The 18,423-nt window shown below is 43.4% G+C and overlaps 1 protein-coding gene across 2 annotated transcripts in view; it reads left to right on the plus strand.

The window, feature by feature from the left end:
• The window catches only part of DNAH9 (dynein axonemal heavy chain 9), a 299,097-nt gene that overhangs the window by 64,623 nt on the left and 216,051 nt on the right, over window positions 1-18,423 (plus strand). For both annotated transcript variants that reach the window (XM_004266832.3, XM_033422847.2), the window contains 5 exons: window positions 4,762-4,984; window positions 5,584-5,750; window positions 12,788-13,658; window positions 16,140-16,270; window positions 16,579-16,705. In XM_004266832.3, the coding sequence (XP_004266880.1) occupies window positions 4,762-4,984; window positions 5,584-5,750; window positions 12,788-13,658; window positions 16,140-16,270; window positions 16,579-16,705 (1,519 nt within the window). The remainder of the gene's footprint in view (window positions 1-4,761; window positions 4,985-5,583; window positions 5,751-12,787; window positions 13,659-16,139; window positions 16,271-16,578; window positions 16,706-18,423) is intronic.

Consider the following 18,423-nt stretch of genomic DNA (forward strand, 5'->3'; position numbering starts at 1 on the left):
ATATGTGGAAGAGAGAATTCTAGGATAACATATTTTCTGTAAGCCTATTGAAAATATTATGACATTGTGTCCTGGCTTCATTTTTTTTTTTTTTTTTTTGCGGTATGCGGGCCTCTCACTGCTGTGGCCTCTCCCGTTGCAGAGCACAGGCTCCGGACGCGCAGGCTCAGCGGCCGTGGCTCACGGGCCCAGCCGCACCCGCGGCATGCGGGATCCTCCCGGACCGGGACACGAACCCACGTCCCCTGCATCGGCAGGCGGACTCTCAACCACTGTGCCACCAGGGAAGCCCCCTCCTGGCTTCATTTTTGGTGTTGCATCGTTAGCCATCAACTTAGGGTTTTTTTAATTAATAGAAATCCGTCTTTTTGCTGCAGCTAATTTTAAGATTGTTTTTCACTTTTGGTAATCTGCAGTTTCATACTGAAGTACTTATGTGAGGGTTTCTTTATATTAATTTCACCTTGAATTTGTTGGGCTTCCTTGATCTTATATTTGTTGTCTTTCATTAATTCAAGAAAATTCTCAGCCAAGATATCCTCAGAGATTGCTTCCTGCCCATTCTCTCTATTACCTCCTTCTGGACCTCTTATTACACTTGTTACACTTACACACTTTTAAATATCACCCATGTATTTGAATAATTTTCAGTTTTCAGTTGTTTGTCTTTCTTTACTGCAGTTGAATAATTTCTCCACTTTTATCAAACAGCAGCCTAATTCTCTCTTTTAGTGTTGTCTAAACCTCTTGTTTAATCCATTCATTGAGCTTTAAATTTTAATTATACTTTCTATTTTTAGATCTTCTATTTGGTTATTTTACAGTTTTGCTTACTCATTTTTATACCCTCCCGTTCTTTGCTCAAATTCCTTCTTTTTTATTTATTCATTCTTCAAGTTTTAGAATACATTTACTAGAGGATAATCTTAAGATAACTTTTGATTTGTCAGCCTAAAAATGGTTTGTTTCTTCTTGCCATAGATCAAAGTTAACATAAAGGCCTATGGAAAATTATTAGCTTCTTTCTACTGGAATTGCCCACTAACATAGCACAGTATGATCATTTTTGCATTGCTAGAATACATATTAAAAGTTTCTTTTCGGGCTTCCCTGGTGGCGCAGTGGTTGAGAGTCCGCCTGCCGATTCAGGGGACACGGGTTCATGCCTCGGTCCGGGAAGATCCCACATGCCGCGGAGCGGCTGAGCCCGTGAGCCATGGCTGCTGAGCCTGCGCGTCCGGAGCCTGTGCTCCGCAACGGGAGAGGCCACAAGAGTGAGAGGCCCGTGTACCGCAAAAAAAAAAAAAAAAAAGTTTCTTTTCACAAAATGCCATCACAGGCCATAATTTTCATATTATCCACTTCAATAAGTTTTGTCACTTCTTGAATCCATCATTCGATACAAAGGTCCACACACTATCACAGATTCTGGGCATATTTGGAAAGCCGCTGAAATCACCTCCATTCCTGATTATGAGACAATGCTGAATTTATGCTTGAACATAAAGGCAGTTGGGGCCAGGATAAGGCATGGTGACCTGTTGAGAATGTAAGAGTTTATCTACGCTTCTGAAGGGTGATTCCTAAAGAAAGCATTTCTGTACAAACTGATATATCATACTTAAAAGGATGAAGTTGTTTTTCTTAGTAAATCTTGAATAGATGTCTGGGAAACTGCAGGCAAAGCGTTTGCTCCTGGTATGTGGGTCAGAAATAGTAAAGCAAAGCACCTAAACAAGAGCTCTTTTGTCTTTTGACATATTAAATATTGCTATTTTATATGCTGCACCTGAATTCCAGTATCTAAAACATTCACAGGTTTAATTCAGCTGTTTCTGCTGGCTCCCACTCATGGTGACTTCTTTCCTTACGTGTTTTGTGACTTTTGATTATAAAATCATGTTCCTTGGAGAGTAATCCTTTGAGGATTGGATTCTTGTTGCATTCCTCCAGAAAGGATTTTCATTTGTTTCTGCCGGTCATCAAGGGACTCTTCCAACCCCAGACCACTTGTACCTCAACTTACAGTAGTCCATCTAGTGTCATGGTTAATTCGGGCGAGTTTCCATGCTGTCCCATACCATGCAGCCTGTTTATTTCTTGTTCACCCTTAACGGCGTTGCAACTTCACACGCAACTTCCTATCAGCTTCCTCACCATGAGTGGGCCCTAGGCTTAATCACCTGTTCCGCAGTTCTCATAAAGAATCAAAGTAGAAGCTCAAGATCTCCGGGGTTCAATAGAAACTATCCTGTGAAAGCCAGCTTTGAACCTTGCTTTCCTCCCAGGGTTCTTGCTTTCACTACATTTTCAGCTTCTGGAGATGCCTTAATTTCATGCCACCTTAGTGATGCATTTTTAAATGATTTTGAAATATGTGCTTAAACATTTCTGTTGTCTTAAGAGAAGGGTCATTCATATTATCGTGTACACCATACAGCTAGAAACAGAAATCCACACTCTCCAACTTATCCTCCAGTCAGGCCTTTATTAGACTGCTCAACTGAAACCAGTCTTGCCAAGAGCACCGATGATTTTCATGTGGCCGCATCCAATGGTGATGATCAGTCATCGTCTTACTTGTACCTCTCTGCAGTATTTGGTACAGCTGATCACTCCCTCCTTCCCAAACGGTTTCTTCAGGAGACCTCACTTTCTTGATTTCCTCCTTCGAGGTCTCCTCGACTGGGCTCATCTCCTCCAGGACTCAAAATATTAGAACTCCTGAAACCTCGATCCTGGAATTTCATTTCTAGCCACAGCCATATTCCAGGTGATATTTAATCTAATACTTTGAATAATCTGTGTGCTGATAACTACCAAATTTATATTTTTAGCCCCGTCTCTTAAGAACTCTAGACTTAAGTTCAAGTGCCTAATAAGTATCTCCGTTAGATGTTTGGGAGGCATGTCAAACCTAACACATTTATTTCTTTATTTTGACCGGGCCAGGTGGCTTTCAGGATCTTAGTTCCCTGACCAGGGATCGAACCCAGGCCCCGGCAGTGAACATGCCAAGTCCTAACCACTGGACCACCAGGTGGTCCAGTAGCCTAATGGCATTAGACATTAGGCATTTCAGTAGCCTAATGGCAGTAGACCTTAGGTTTAGGGAATTCCCTAAACGTGTAAAACTTATCTCCTTCCCTCTTCTCCCTCCAAAAAACCCCGTCTTCCCCAATTCTTCCCCATCTCTTTAAATGGCATCATCATTCACCCCATTGCCAGGAGTCCTTATTGATTTCTTTATTCCCTCACACCCCTCCCCCAACCCATTAGTGGGTTTTATTAGCTCTGCATGCAAAACTGCCTTGAATCTGACCACTCCTCATGTCCACCATCCGGGTCAAAACCAGTATCTTCTGTCACCCAGACAACCACAATAGTCCCTAAATGCCCCCCTGGCTTCTGTTCTGTCTCCCCACCCATGTCACCATCACCATCATCATCACCACCTCCAGCTGAAATCTGTTCTCCTCCATCTATAGTTCTTTTTGAAAACCAGTCAAATTATGCCCTTCTCCTACTCAGAATTCTCACACTTAGAATAAAATCTGAGCTGCTTATCATGGCCAATAAGGCCTCCCAGTGTCTGGCCCTTTCTCTGACATCTTCTCCCTCCGTGCTCCCTTCTGTTCTCCTTATGCTTCTGCTACCCTGACTTTCCCCTTTTCCTCAAGAGAATCAAACTGAATCCAGCTTCAGTGCCTTTACTCATGCTGCCCCCTCTCCCTGGAAAGCTCTTTTCCTGTTTCTTTCTTGGCTCACTCCTTCATATTGTTTACATTTCTGCTCAAACATCACCTCCATAGAAAGGCCTTTACTGACCACTCCATATAAAATAGTTCTGACCTTAGTCTCTATGCCCTTATTTCATGGCACTCATCACCATGTGAAACTGTACCATTTATCTCATTGATCTGTGTCACATTTATTTTTCCCACTAGAATGTAAGTTTCATAAGGACAGAGACTTTATCTTATTTATTATACTATTCTCAGAACCTGGAAGCAGGCTAGGCCTCATAATAATTGCCCAATAAACATTTTTGAATTCAAGAATGAATCTCATTTAACTCTCACAATAACCAGTGAGAAAGAAATGATTTTTCCAATCTTGTAGATGAGGAAACTGAGGCTCAGAGATGTTAAGTGACTTGGTCATGGTTACACATCTAGTAAGTGTCAAAATTAAACCCAAGTGTGTATGACCTTTGAGGCCATAGTATTTATTTTCAGTTTTTTAAAAAATAATCTGAGATTCACAACATAATTTGTAATATATTTACTTTGAAATAATTTCACTTTGAAATAATTTCAGACTTACAAAAAAAGTTGTAAAAATAGTACAAAGAATTCTCTTTTACCTTTACTCACCTTTCCCAAATGATAACATCTTAGATAACCAACCATGGTACAGTTATCAACACAAGGAAGTTAGTATTGATGTGGAAGTAGTAACTTACTTAGTACAGACTTATTCACATTTCTCCAGTTGTCCCAGTAATTCACCCTCCATCATGGAGGGCTAAGTCTTTGTCCTTTGCGACCTTGACACTTCTGAAGAGGGTCGTATCTTACCATCAGGATATGGAGAGTTTTCCATGATAATACCATCAGGATATGCAGAGTTTTCCATAATAATACCAGGAGGATGGAGAGTTTTCCATAATAATAGCTATTAATGTTGGGGAACTAAATAAATCTTCCTTTCAAGGAGTGAAAGGAGAATGGCTCCTCACATTCTGTTTGTTTTGCTCAGCTTGGCCAACCTTGAAGCATTTATAAAAAACAGCGAGAATGGCTTGCTCAAGAAAGTCGGAAAAGGAGATTTCCAAGGATTGGTTGAAATTATGGGACACCTTATGGCTCTTAAAGAACGACAGAGCAGCACCGATGAGATGTTTGAGCCTTTAAAGCAGACTATTGAATTGCTGAAGACCTATGGACAAGAATTGCCGGAAACACTGTTCAGGCAGCTGGAGGTCAGTGCAAAGTTTATGTTTTCTTAATAAAAGAAATAGAGGGAACGTTTGGGGATTTCAGAGTGGGATGAGGTAGGTTGAAGTAAATGAAAAACAGGGCTTGGTGATTACTCAAGGTCCATGCTTTGGAGCTAAATGTGTTGCACATGTATAATGTGTACCACTTTCTTGAAACTCAATAAATATGAAACACTGTAACGCTGGACATATATGGGAGAACTGATGTGGATGATGTGTTTGGGTTCTTTTTCCAGGATTATGGATGAGCTGAATTTTTCATTCGGAGAAAAAAAAGCAGGTCTGAGGAATGTTATGATGGTCTAAGAGATGTGGGGCATAAAAGGAAATAACTAGGCACTCTTAGAAAATGTAGAAAAGGGCCAGGGTTACTGGGTTAGAAGTTGAGGGCAAGAAGGATAGTGTTGAATCAGAAGTAGGTGATCGTCGGGAGAGTGGGCATCCAGGGAGCCATGTCAAGGAAGGGTCGAACGATGCCACGGCATCAGAGCCTGGCATCGGGGCAGAGATGAAGACATCCGGGTGCGTCCAGCCTCAGGACTGTGGGGGAGGGTCTGACCACACTGAGGTCTCCTTTGCAGGAGCTGCCTGAGAAATGGAACAACATTAAAAAGATGGCTGTTACCGTGAGGCAGCAGGTGGCCCCCCTGCAGGCAAATGAAGCGACCCTCCTCCGCCAGAGGTGCGCGGCCTTCGAGGCAGAGCAGCAGCAGTTTTGGGAGCGATTCCGCAGAGAAGCCCCCTTCAGGTATGCACCCAAGTTGCCACCACTGCTTCCCGGCCTTTAAGCACGGCAGCATCTTAAGTCACGGTGATCTCTCCGTGGAGTTCGCGTATTATTTTAACAAGTGAAGACTAGTTACTAGTCTTCCCTCCCATTTAGGTCCACTGGTTAGAACCTGGTGCTCATGTTCACAGAGTACCACTGTGGCCTGTGTGGGGTGAACAAAGACTGTACAAATACTTTAAAAAATTCTAGAAGCTTCTGTGTCTCCAGGTCTATAAAGGGATTGTGTGTGGTAAGATTACTAGGTTTTTACTAAACTGTTAGTATTCTAAATTCTCCCAGACTCCTGTTCTTTTGGTTTAAAATAGTGCTGATGGAATTTTAGAATAATTTTGGAAGGCATCTCAGTAGCCTAATGGCAGGATTTGAAGTGATGAATTTACTTCAAGGTGTACTTTCTCTGCTTAGTAAGTTCTCAGACTCCTCCCTACTTGTGGTCAGGGGTCTTTACACGAACAAAACAACTGTGGGATGGGCAACACCCATCCACACGTGCCCCCGTGCACACACACACAAGTCCTTTTCTCAGGGGCTCACTGCCTTGGTGGAGAAATCTACAGGGTCTGCTCCTCAGCGTCGGGGGCTCCAGCCAGGGGTACCAGCCGGCTTTGTGTCTGCTGACATGCCAGCTGAAGTGGACACTCTCCCCTCAGGCCAGCTCCGGGGTTTGCTTCTGTTTCCCTAGCGGGCTTCCTGCTGGGTCTCTTCTGTAGTTTTGGAGGTCTCTAGACTGAAAAATGCCCTATTTAAGGAGCAAGGAAACTTTTTATTTTCAAGGGTTACTTACACACAGAAATCTGACATTGAGAGATACACACTAAAGCAACAAACAAAATGGAAAAAGAAAATCACAGCTTTATCGGGAGGAAAGACAACATAATGATTAAGTACATGGACTCTGGATTTAACAAGACCGGTGTCTAATCTCAGGTTCACTACTCACTGCCTAAGTCGGGGCAGTCACTTAATATCTCTTTGCTTCAGTTGCCTCATCTGTAAAGTGGGGTTAATAATAGTATCCACCTTATAAGGTTGTTGATAGGATTAAATAACGAATCTTTGCAAGTTTTAGGCATAGGACCTGGCACTAGGATAACCAACCATCCTGGTTTACCTGGGACAGTTTTGGGGGGTTTTTTCTTTTCTTTTCTTTTCTTTTTTTTATTAAAGCATAGTTGATTTACAGTGCTGTGCTAATTGGGATGGTTGTGGTTTTAACACTGAAAGTCATACATCCAGGGAAGCCCCTCTATTTCAGGCAAGCTGAGACTTAGTCACCTCACCTGGCACACAGTAAGGGCCTACCTATTCTATTATTCATTCATCAAACATTTATTAAGCAGCTACTGTCTCCCAAGCATTATACTTGGGGCTAGAGAGAACGAGATGAGTATGTCAAGAGGCAGGGGAGGACAGATGTGTAAACTGTGCTTATGATAAATGTACAACATGGAGCTCTAAAGCATTAAAATCACCTGGGGTCCAGTCTGTCCCACAGACCAACTAAATCAGACTCTCTGGGGATGAGACCGGGCATCAGTAGTTTGTAATGCTCCCCAGGTGACTCCAATGTGCAGCCAAGGTAGAGACTGCCTCCCTAAGGGAAGTAACTGGTTCCCTTTTAAGCAATCATTCCAGGGCATATAACTCCAAATGAGTCTGTGTCCCTTTAGAATAAGTGCCTTAGGAGCTATGCCCTTGTTCCAAAGAAGCATCTATTGCTCAAAACATTTGTGGAACTTCTTTTGGGACTATTCCTTCAGAGTCTGAAGCACATTCTTTTGATTCTCCTTTGGGCATACAGTTGAATTTCTGAAATTCGACACTGATCACACAGGGCCAAAGCTGGTGAGGCAGGCGGGCAATTAAGCTGGGTATTTCTGCTCAGTGCTAACAATATCCACACCTAAGGCAACAGCCACAAAGGTAATGACACTGATATTTTACATCATCTGTCTCTGTTTTAAAAAAGTTCTAAAAAGGAATTCAAAGATGTCTGGTGAAATATCTTCCCAAACAGACTCCCGAGACTGCCTGAATGGAACAGCCCTTGTTTGCTGGTGTGTTTCTGTATGTCTACTGGAAATCTGGCATCCCTCCTTCCTAGTTACATCACGTGTGTATATTGATCAGCTCTTGTTGTTTTTTAATTTGATAGCTGCATTGGCTTTTCTTTCTTAGCACTTTTATTGATATCTATCTGCTGGCTGTAAGGATATTGCTACCCTTAACTTGCAAATTCACATCTGTTAATTTAACATGCAGATGAATCTTTGCAAGAGACTTTGAAAAGAACTGCTCACAGCAGTGTGGAAAGCCAAACATTACTGCAATTTTGATGTTTTTCTCTTCTTGTCAAGAAAACTATCAAGACTAGAGCAGAATCGTGGATTTAGGGCTGAAGGGAATCTTCATGGGTGTCAACGCATGAGTTTGTTTCTTAGTTTCGTATGCATGAATGTGTGTGTTTAAAATGTTTAGACACCGTGTGTGGCAAATGAGTTGAATTCTGGTTCCTCCACTTTCAGATCAATTTCTAAAATGCATCTCTGTGAAGGCAAGTTTCTGTTCCCGATTAGATGATAGGTGAAGCTCACGCTGATCTTGTCTTTGGGAGGAAAAGGAAAGTGTGTGTCTCATCTGGCCCTTGCAGTCTGACAGGTGCAGGATGAATCAGGTCATTGGGGGAGGTTCTTTCTTCATGTTCAAGTTGCGTTTTTCTTCTTCCTTCTGTTCTTAACTTAAAGCTGTATCAGCACATTCCTAGCTGAGCTCTCTCACTTCTCAGTAATCGGCTAAACCATCATAGCCAGATTCAAGCCCTTCTCACACCTCTCGAAATTGGAGACTCATTCTCCCCTTTGAGTGACAGGGATGCACCAAGCTTCTAGCGGCTCTCTTGTTCAGTTCCTGCCCTTGAGCACAGGCTTCCTGGCTTCAAGGAATGAATGCCATGTTATCCAGTCTCCTTACCCACATCAAGATCAGGATAATCCAGGGGTTTCTGGGTCAAAGCATTTGATCCCTAAAGCTCCAGTTCAATGGAGACCATCAGTGTTTCCAGCTGGCCAGCCACCAGATTCTGTGAACGGTGGGGAGAACCTTCCTAAAGACCTCCTCCCATTGAGTGCTGTCCTGCATGACAACCAGCAAAGCAAGGCTTTCCAAATAGCCCAGTGCAGCAAACGTGAGGAAAGAAGGGCCTTCATCTTGCTTGTGCAGGGTCTCTTGTCCCTTCAAAAGTTGGAGAAAAGAGTAGTATTAGTCATGAAATCTCTCAGGGACATATCAGTATCCTCAGACATGTCATTAGTTCAACTTGACCCTGTTCTTGCAGTTAATCTGCCTCACTCACATGACTCAGGCTTCCGTAGAGCAGAAGCGGTTGTGTTCTCAACAGTGGAGTCAGCAAAAAATGATTTAAGTGCTAGGATCTTCAGATAATACAGATTCCCTGACCTCAAGGACTTAACAGCCTCAGGGTCAATTTCAAAAATGAGTAACCAGACATGTCCATGGGGGCCAACTTTAACGCCCACTGGGGAGGCAGTTCACAGCCCTTGCAGAAGCTGTGCTTCAGCCAATGGGCAAATGAGACTTAGCCATTTGGAAAAAAGAGGGGTGGACAGCAAAGATATTCCAGGCAAAGGAAGCAGAACATAGAGACACACAGGGGGATGAAAACATAACAACCAGCTGGAGGACTGCATGTATGTGTGGCTGGGATGCAGGATGTGGGAGATGAGGATGGAGAGGTCCAGGTGACCAGGCCTTGACCATGAATGAGCACTGAGGAGTACAAGCATGAGAACAACACACATCATGGAAACACCAGTCTTGTGGCTGCAGAGAGCAGAGTGGAGCGAGATGGACTCAAGGTGGGGCCTCCATGGGGTGGTGAGTGATTGCAACAGCTGGGTGCGAAGCAGGAGGACTGAACTGAAGCCGTGGCCGTGAGCATGGAGGAGGAGGATGGACGTGAGGGAGACTTAGGAGGGAGAATCAGCAGGATTGAGTGAATACGGGAGATGAGCAGGGAGAGAGCCTGGTGTAATTCTCCATCTTCCATCTGGACCAGTAAGCTGGAAAGGGTGTGTTCCGCTGCTCCTGAGATGGGGCCACAGGATGGGAAAAGCCGAAAGGTCACCAGGTCAGAGGGAGCGTGCTGAGTTTTATGGTACCTGTGGGATATCAAGCACAGGTGTGTCACTGTTCCTTGTATGTGCAGGTACAGAACTGAGGTTGACATTTACCAGCCGCTCACTTCCCAAGTATTCATTTAAGTCACTTAGTCCTGTCTTTCTCTTTGTGCCTATGTCTAGGGCAGGCCTGAATCTGTACTTTTTCCAAGATCATACAGATGAGCACTGTATTTCCATTTCTCTTAATTATAGTTTTATTCATCCAGATTTTCCAGGCATTTCTCTTTTAGATTAAAATACTTTTGCTTTATTATTTGAATTTCAAAGACTAACTACACCCTTTTCCCGCCTATTACTTTCTTGTTCTCACACTGTATTGTTCCGCCAGGCTTTGGAGAACTGCTTCAAGTTTATTAGGCGCATTAATCAGGTCTGTGAATATCCTGACAGTTTGCACTAGAGCTTTGAAATGGGAAGAGGGTTACCTGCTCCCCTGTCTAGAGGTTCCTTTCACTACTTAGGTCAAATTAACTTTTATGTGTGCTCAGCTACAGGAACTGAAAACCCACAGATTTAAACCATAAACAAAAATTATGCCACGGGGCAGATGAAGTTTGGAATAGGTTTGATAAATGATCACCTCCTACCAATATTTGAGGAACCAATATTGATTCAAGGATGTTCATGTGCGCTGAGGAAAGAAGAGTTAGGAAGATCATTCATTGTCTTCTGTGTCCACAGACCCCCAACACTCTGATAGCACCTATCCTATTGAATATGCCTGAATTTTATTCCATTAATAAATTAAACAGAATGTGGGCTTTTAGAATTTGTCTGATTTATACTGACACCAAGTAGCTAAATTCACTTTCCAAGTTCACTCTAATGAAGTTAAAAAGTAGAACCAACGCACTACACACTCCAACAATTAGTCTTTGGAGAGAATATGCAGAAGGAACCTTCATGCTTGGTAATCTTTCCTGCTGACCCACTTGCCACGAAGATGTTACATTTCTTTCCTTCTAGTTCTTTCTCTACTGCTCTCATAGAAGAGAAAGCTACTTGCCTATGTAGACAGAGGGCCCTCTTCAACTCTGAGAACTCCAACCCATTCTGAAACACTTGGGGACTGGACAACAGTGAAGACACACATTCAGTCTCATTCTCTTAAGATGAAAATACACAACCAGGGCACATGAGCCGAAACTATTTAGATGGAACAAGCGGGAATCAAACATAGCAAGCGTCAAAGTTAATCTGACACTAATTTAATGGTATGCGTAACTGTTACTGTGTTGCATGGTAATTAGGCTTAAGTGGCAAGCAGTTCAGGTAGATGACTCTAATTCGGATTACTTTCCGTCTGTCAAGTCAAATATTTCCAGAGACAGCTGAGAGGAGAGACAGTTCAAGAAAAGGAGTTTGTATGTCATCTTCTTCCTTTTTCCCTCCCCTCTGTACCCCACCAACCAACACACGCACACGCGCGCGCGCGCACACACACACACACACACACGGGATCAGAGGAAATGGCCAATTCTCTAATCACTCCTTTCCTCTCAACTTTCCCTTTATGTTGGACCCCGTGATACCCTATTCTGATTTTAGAGAAAGATGGTATTCACACTTAAGTCACGGTATCCCTGCTATCTAGCCTTCCATGCACACAGAAACAAGAAGATCTGAGACTGGTGATGGGAAGAAAGGATAAAGGGAGGCTGGGGGAGGAAAATGAGAGGCTCCTTGAACATTGTTCTGGGTGCTCCTGACCCATGTGGGTCCCTGTGCACGTGCAGCTCTTATGTTGGAGGAGAGGCTCTGCCAGGAACGCAGGTTGGAGGGGCCGCAGGGTAAAGGAGGCTCACGGCCATGAGGACCAGGAGGAACGGTGGGGGCAGTGAGCACTCACTGGGGAGAAGAGGTGGAGGAAACGTGGGCTCGAGCTGTAAAGCGCGATGGAGTGCTTATATGCGTGCGGCGCAGAACCAGAGGCTGCCGCGGGATGCGGGAGGAGATCAGGGGTGGCTTGAAGGAGGTACTTCGGAGATGTGGAGCCTGACAGGAGGCCTGCAGCGCGGGCCTTTCGCCAAGCAGTGCAGGCCCGCGGTGAGGGCTTTGTGCGCACACTGCAAAGTCCCTATCAGTGGTTCTCACATCTGGAGACACTGTTTCCTGAAGGTGATGCAGGCTGTTAGCATGAGCCTCACCACAGAGAAGGACGCCGACCTGGCACATCGGAATCACCTGGGGAGTTTGAAAAATGCTGTTGCCTGGGTCCCGCCCCCAAAGATTCTGATTGAATGAGACCAGGGAGCAGCCTGATCATGGAGATCATTTAAAGCTTCCAGGAGGCTCTAACATGCAGCCAAGACTGAGAGCCACTGCCCTAGAGGGAGCAATGCCACAGTAGGTCAGGATTGGTCTCTGTCACTTACAGACCACCCACCACAAGTAGCTCCTGGCGGGAGCTTTGCCTGTACAGCCTCTGCAGTAACAGGACAATGCTCTTCTGTGTCAAGTGAGCTGGACGCCAGCAACTGGAAGCAGAGTCTAAAGGGGGCTTGAACAAAGGAGTATTTCGCACTGCACCTGGGTGGGGGAGGTGGGGAGTATTTTTATTACCCTCTCAGATGTGAAGAACAGATCCAGACATGGTGTTCCTCTTGAATCGCTAACTGGTTATGTTCGTCCCACTCCAACCTACCCCGATGTCTTTTCTTCCCAGGCTTTGGTGAAAGTCCCTGCCCTTTGCTAAAATACTAAGGATTTAAGGATTCGAGCTGTCATTACTCTGGTGATTCTAGGAGATGGTGCTTGTGTGCTCTACTTATAAAGGGAAAACATTGTGTTTTGTAGGTTTGATAGCACTGACCCTCATCAGATGCTGGATGCCAGGCACATGGAGATCCAGCAGATGGAATCCACCGTGGCCTCCATTTCTGAGTCTGCTAGCTTGTTAGAGGTCACCATCCCTGACTATAAGCAACTGAGGCAGTGCAGGAAGGAGGCGTGCCAGCTGAAGGAGCTCTGGGACACAATTGGGATGGTGACCTCCAGTATCCATGCCTGGGAGACCACCACGTGGTTGGATATCAACGTGGAGGCCATGGACTTGGAGTGCAGATGGTTTGCCAGGCACATCCGGAACCTCGACAAGGAAGTCAGGGCCTGGGATGCCTTCACAGGCCTGGAAAGCACCATTTTGAACACCCTGACCTCCCTGAGGGCTGTGGCCAAACTGCAGAACCCGGCCATGCGGGCACGGCACTGGAGGCAGCTGATGCAGGCCACGGGCGTGACCTTCACCATGGATGAGGGTACCACCCTGGCACACCTCCTACAGCTTCAGCTCCACCACTTTGAGGACGAGGTCCGGGGCATTGTAGACAGAGCTGTGAAAGAGATGGGCATGGAGAAGGTCTTGAAGGAGCTGCAGACCACCTGGGTCCACATGGAATTCCAGTTCGAGCCCCACCCGCAGACCTACGTGCCTCTGCTGCGGTCCGACGAGGACCTCATCGAGGTTCTGGAGGATAACCAAGTCCAGCTTCAGAACCTGATGATGTCCAGGTATATTACCTTCTTCCTGGAGGAAGTATCGGGCTGGCAGAAGAAGCTGTCCACTGCTGACACCGTCATCTCCCTCTGGTTTGATGTGCAGCGCACATGGTCTCATCTAGAAAGTATATTCATCGGATCTGAAGATATCCGGGCTCAGCTGCCCCAGGTACCTGCTGTGGAAATCCTGCTCCCTCTGTTGCCATCCCTGGGTCAAGGGACGATCCCCCAGTTCCTGTATCCTCTAGACCTTTCCTTCTCTGCCTCCCTGCCTTGGCTTCACCCAGGGGTACCTCCAATAAACATTGACCTTCCAAGCCACCAAAAGTCAGACAGAGGGAAAGAGAGAAAGTGAAATGTATGCCCGCGAGTTTGTTCCTAATGTGTAGGAAAAAGAAAGGAGAACCTGGTTTTAAAAACAAAACCAAAAAAAGTGTACAGGAGAAAGGAGGTCAAAAATATAAGCTGCTCTTGGGGTGCTCCACACATAATTACAATGCGGGTATTGATTGGAAGTAAGCGTCGTTTCCAGGCAAACTCAAGTTCCTTCTCTGCAGCGAGCTGTTCTGTAAAACTCAGGCCTGTGCCAGCAGGCTAAATACCAGTCTTCAGCTAAATACTAAATGAGGAATTTCTCTAAATATGCATTCTTCTCATTACTACCTTTCCTGTAGTTGCTTGCCCCTTGTAATTTGTCCTAATTAATGTGCATTAATGTACTTCCCCCCGCCGGTGGACTCTAATTCATTCAAAAAGAGATTTTCCAGACTTCTTCTGTGTCCCTCAGCACAGCAGCACAGCGAGTTCTCTGCTTACAAATTAGTTTGATTCCAAAATGTCATATGTTGTCCAGACCTTGTTTCAGAGTTAAAGCATTCCATCAAAACATGATATTTTTCCAGCTCATCCCACAAATGCATATTAGTGTAATAATGCAGATTAAAGATTGTACATTTGCAATGAAAAATAACAGAAAATAATCCTGCTATAGCTATTGTCATTAAGCAAAATTGAATAAGCCAGATTTTATTAATCTCCAACGCTAATGATTGAAGAAGGGCAGGTTTAATGAGAAGGGGGTGTAGGTGGAGACTTTTGTACACATTTTAAAGGAGACATTTGAGAACTTTCAATCCAACATAATAAAGAATTCATATCATTAACTTCTCAGGTTTGTGTGTAAAACATATAAATACATTTATTTTCTTTGTATTAACAATATGGTAACAAAGACAACTCTGAAATGTAATAAATCAGTCATCATCTTACACCCTACCTAGTAAATATTTTCACTCATTATGAATATTTCCCAACTTTTTTTCACATATATACATGTTTTTACACAACTGCTCTCAGTGTAATTACAATTTTCTATTCGGCTCTTTTCATTTGAACATTTATGTCAGATATTTCCGATACTTCTATAACCTTGATACTTTTTCATTTTTAATTGGCATAAGATATCTCACTGAGGAATCGTAATTTACTTCACCTCACCCTCTTGTTTTTAAATATTCTTGGGGGAGAGGCCCAGATCACAGAGGTCCCAGCAGACAGGAGCCAGTAGCCCGGGTTTGAGTTGCAGAACCTTAGGGAAGTTACTTAAGCTCTCAGTGTCTTGGTTTTCTCATCTGTAAATTGGGTCTAATACTAGTCCCTACTTCAAGAAGTTAAAGAAGCGCACACAGCACATACCATTATGATTGTTGTTATGTAATAATAGCCACACAAGCTCTCATCAGGTGCCAGGTGTTGGCCTAAAGGGCTTTGCATTTATTATTGTCTCAGTCATTTCAACAACTCTGTGAGGGTGTGTGCGTTTGGGGGGAATGATAATATCTAACTAACTTTGACATCATAGTAGCACATTTGCTGTGGAAACACTTACTTCGGTTATATAAACTTTTGCTTGGACCCAGAAAGAACATTGGATCCACCATCTCCCTGACAGGAATTATGTATTTTATGCCAACAGTTCTCAAAGTGTGGTCTGGTGACCCCTGGGGGTGGTCCCTGAGACCTTTCCAGGGGATCCTCAAGGTCAAAATTATCTTTATATTAATACTGATGGTATTTGCCTTTTTAACTCATTCTTCCATGAGCGTACAGTGGAGTTTTCCAGAGGCTACATGATGTGATATCACAACAGACTGAATGCAGAAGCAGAGAAGAGAATCTGGCCATCTTCTAAGTTAGACATTAAAGATATTTGCCAAAAAAAAAAAAGCGTGAAATGATGCCACTTTTTCTCTAAGTTATATTGTTTTGGAGAATATAATTATTTTGGATAAAAATATGTTATTATGTTAACATAATGGGCTTATTATTGTTATTTTTTAAATGAATTGATAAATATTTTTTTGAATTTCTCAACTTTAGCTTCTAATGTAGACTATACATTGGTAGATATAATATTACCTACATAAACAAAAGCCCTTTCCACTCCTCAGTAATTTTTACAAACATAAAGGGACTTCAAGACCAAAATGTTTGCAGACCACTGTTTCAAACTAAAGGCATTTCCTCCTTTGAGACTAATCTCTGTATTAGACAACTAGGAGCAGTTTTCAAAAGCAGACTTAGTACATGAAGGTAGCTTCTTAAAGTTGAGGGGGTGGTAGTTAATTTTTTTCCACATTTTTATTTGCAGGATTCTAAAAGATTTGAAGGCATCGATATTGACTTTAAAGAGTTAGCTTATGATGTTCACAAAACTCCAAACGTAGTGGAAGCCACCAACAAATCAGGTCTTTATGAAAAGTTGGAAGATATTCAGAGCAGGTGATGGTCGGTTTGCAGCCCCTTTTGTAATGTGTTTCCTTTCCCCACTCTGTCTCTGAGATCCTTACCTTATTTAACTGCCCGAGTGAGAGAGTATGTCTGGTTGTGTACCTTGATTTGCCTGTGTGGTCGGGTAATATGGGGTATTATTAGAGGTGTTTATTGTGATGTTTGCAAATACCCATACATGTTCCATGCATACATGATTTTTGCGTGTAATCCATAGGTCGCGCTTGTTTTCATTTAGGTAACATCTATGTGCCTATGGATCTAGGCAAACCTAATTAGGAAATTCTTTGTGCCCACAGACTGTACCTGTGTGAGAAGGCCCTGGCGGAGTACCTGGACACCAAAAGGCTTGCCTTCCCTAGGTTTTACTTTCTCTCCTCTTCGGACCTGTTAGACATCCTTTCCAACAGCACAGCCCCACAACAGGTAAGCTGGGGAAGTGCCTGTAGAAACATTCAGAAGGACCAGGATGCTCCACCAGGAGAGTTTCAGGTTCCCCGTTACGCCCCCTAAGGCGGTGTATGTATTTCAGACCTGTGTTGCCAGCCTCATCATACCTAACCTCAGAGCTTTCTTAATTTCCACCATTACTGCTTCTCAGGATGCCCATCCCCCCAGCCCATCAGTGGCTTTTTGTTTTTTTTAACAGCTTTATTGGAGTATAATTGCTTTACATTGTTGTGTTAGTTGCTGCTCTATAACCGAGTGAATCAGCTATACATATACAAATATCCCCATATCCCCTCCCTCTTGCATCTCCCTCCCACCCTCCCTATACCACCCCTCTCAGTGGTCACAAATCCCGAGCTGATCTCCCTGTGCTATGTGGCTGCTTCCCACTAGCTGTCTATTTTACATTTGGTAGTGTACATATGCCTATGCCACTCTCTCACTTCATCCCAGCTTACCATTCCCCCTCCCTGGGTACTCAAGTCCATTCTCTACGTCTGCGTCTTTATTCCTGTTTTGCCCCTAGGTTCTTTAGAACCTTTTTTTTTTTTTTTTTTTTTTTTAGATTCCACATTTATGCATTAATATACGATATTTGTTTTTCTCTTTCTGACTTACTTCACTCTGTATGACAGACTCTGGGTTCATCCACCTCACTACAAATAACTCAGTTTCATTCATTTTAATGACTGAGTAGTATTCCATTGTATATATGTGCCACATCTTCTTTACCATTCATCTGCTGATGGACACTTAGGTTGCTTCCATGTCCTGCCTATTGTAAATAGAGCTGCAATGAACATTGTGGTACATGACTCTTTTTGAATTATGGTTTTCTCAGCGTATACGCCCAGTAGTGGGATTGCTGGGTCATATAGTAGTTCTATTTTTAGTTTTTTAAGGAACCTCCATACTGTTCTCCATAGTGGCTGTATCAATTTACATTCCCACCAACAGTGCAAGAGGGTTCCCTTTTCTCTACACCCTCTCCAGCATTTATTGTTCATAGATTTTTTGATGATGACCATTCTGACCAGTGTGAGGTGATACCTCATTGTAATTTTGATTTGCAATTCTCTAATGATTAGTGATGTTGAGCATCCTTTCATGTGTTTGTTGGCAATCTGTATATCTTTTTTGGAGAAATGTCTACTTAAGGTCTTCTGCCCATTTTTGGATTGGGTTGTTTTTTTTGGTATTGAGCTGCATGAGCTGCTTATATATTTTGGAGATTAATCCTTTGTCAGTTGCTTCATTGGCAAATAGTTTCTCCCATTCTGAAGGTTGTCTTTTCGTCTTGTTTATGGTTTCCATAGCTGTGCAAAAGCTTTTAAGTTTCATTAGGTCCCATTTGTTTATTTTGTTTTTATTTCCCTTTCTCTAGGAGGTGGGTCAAAAAGGATCTTGCTGTGATTTATGTCGCAGAGTGTTCTGCCTATGTTTTCCTCTAAGAGTTTTACAGTGTCTGGCCTTACATTTAGGTCTTTAATCCATTTTGAGTTTATTTTTCTGTATGGTGTTAGGGAGTGTTCTAATTTCATTCTTTTACATGTAGCTGTCCAGTTTTCCCAGCACCACTTATTGAAGAGGCTGTCTTTTCTCCATTGTATATCCTTGCCTCCTTTATCAAAGATAAGGTGACCATATGTGCGTAGGTTTATCTCTGGGCTTGCTATACTGTGCCATTGACCTAT

This window comes from Orcinus orca, chromosome 19, assembly GCF_937001465.1.
Source record: "Orcinus orca chromosome 19, mOrcOrc1.1, whole genome shotgun sequence".
Taxonomy (NCBI): Eukaryota; Metazoa; Chordata; class Mammalia; order Artiodactyla; family Delphinidae; genus Orcinus; species Orcinus orca.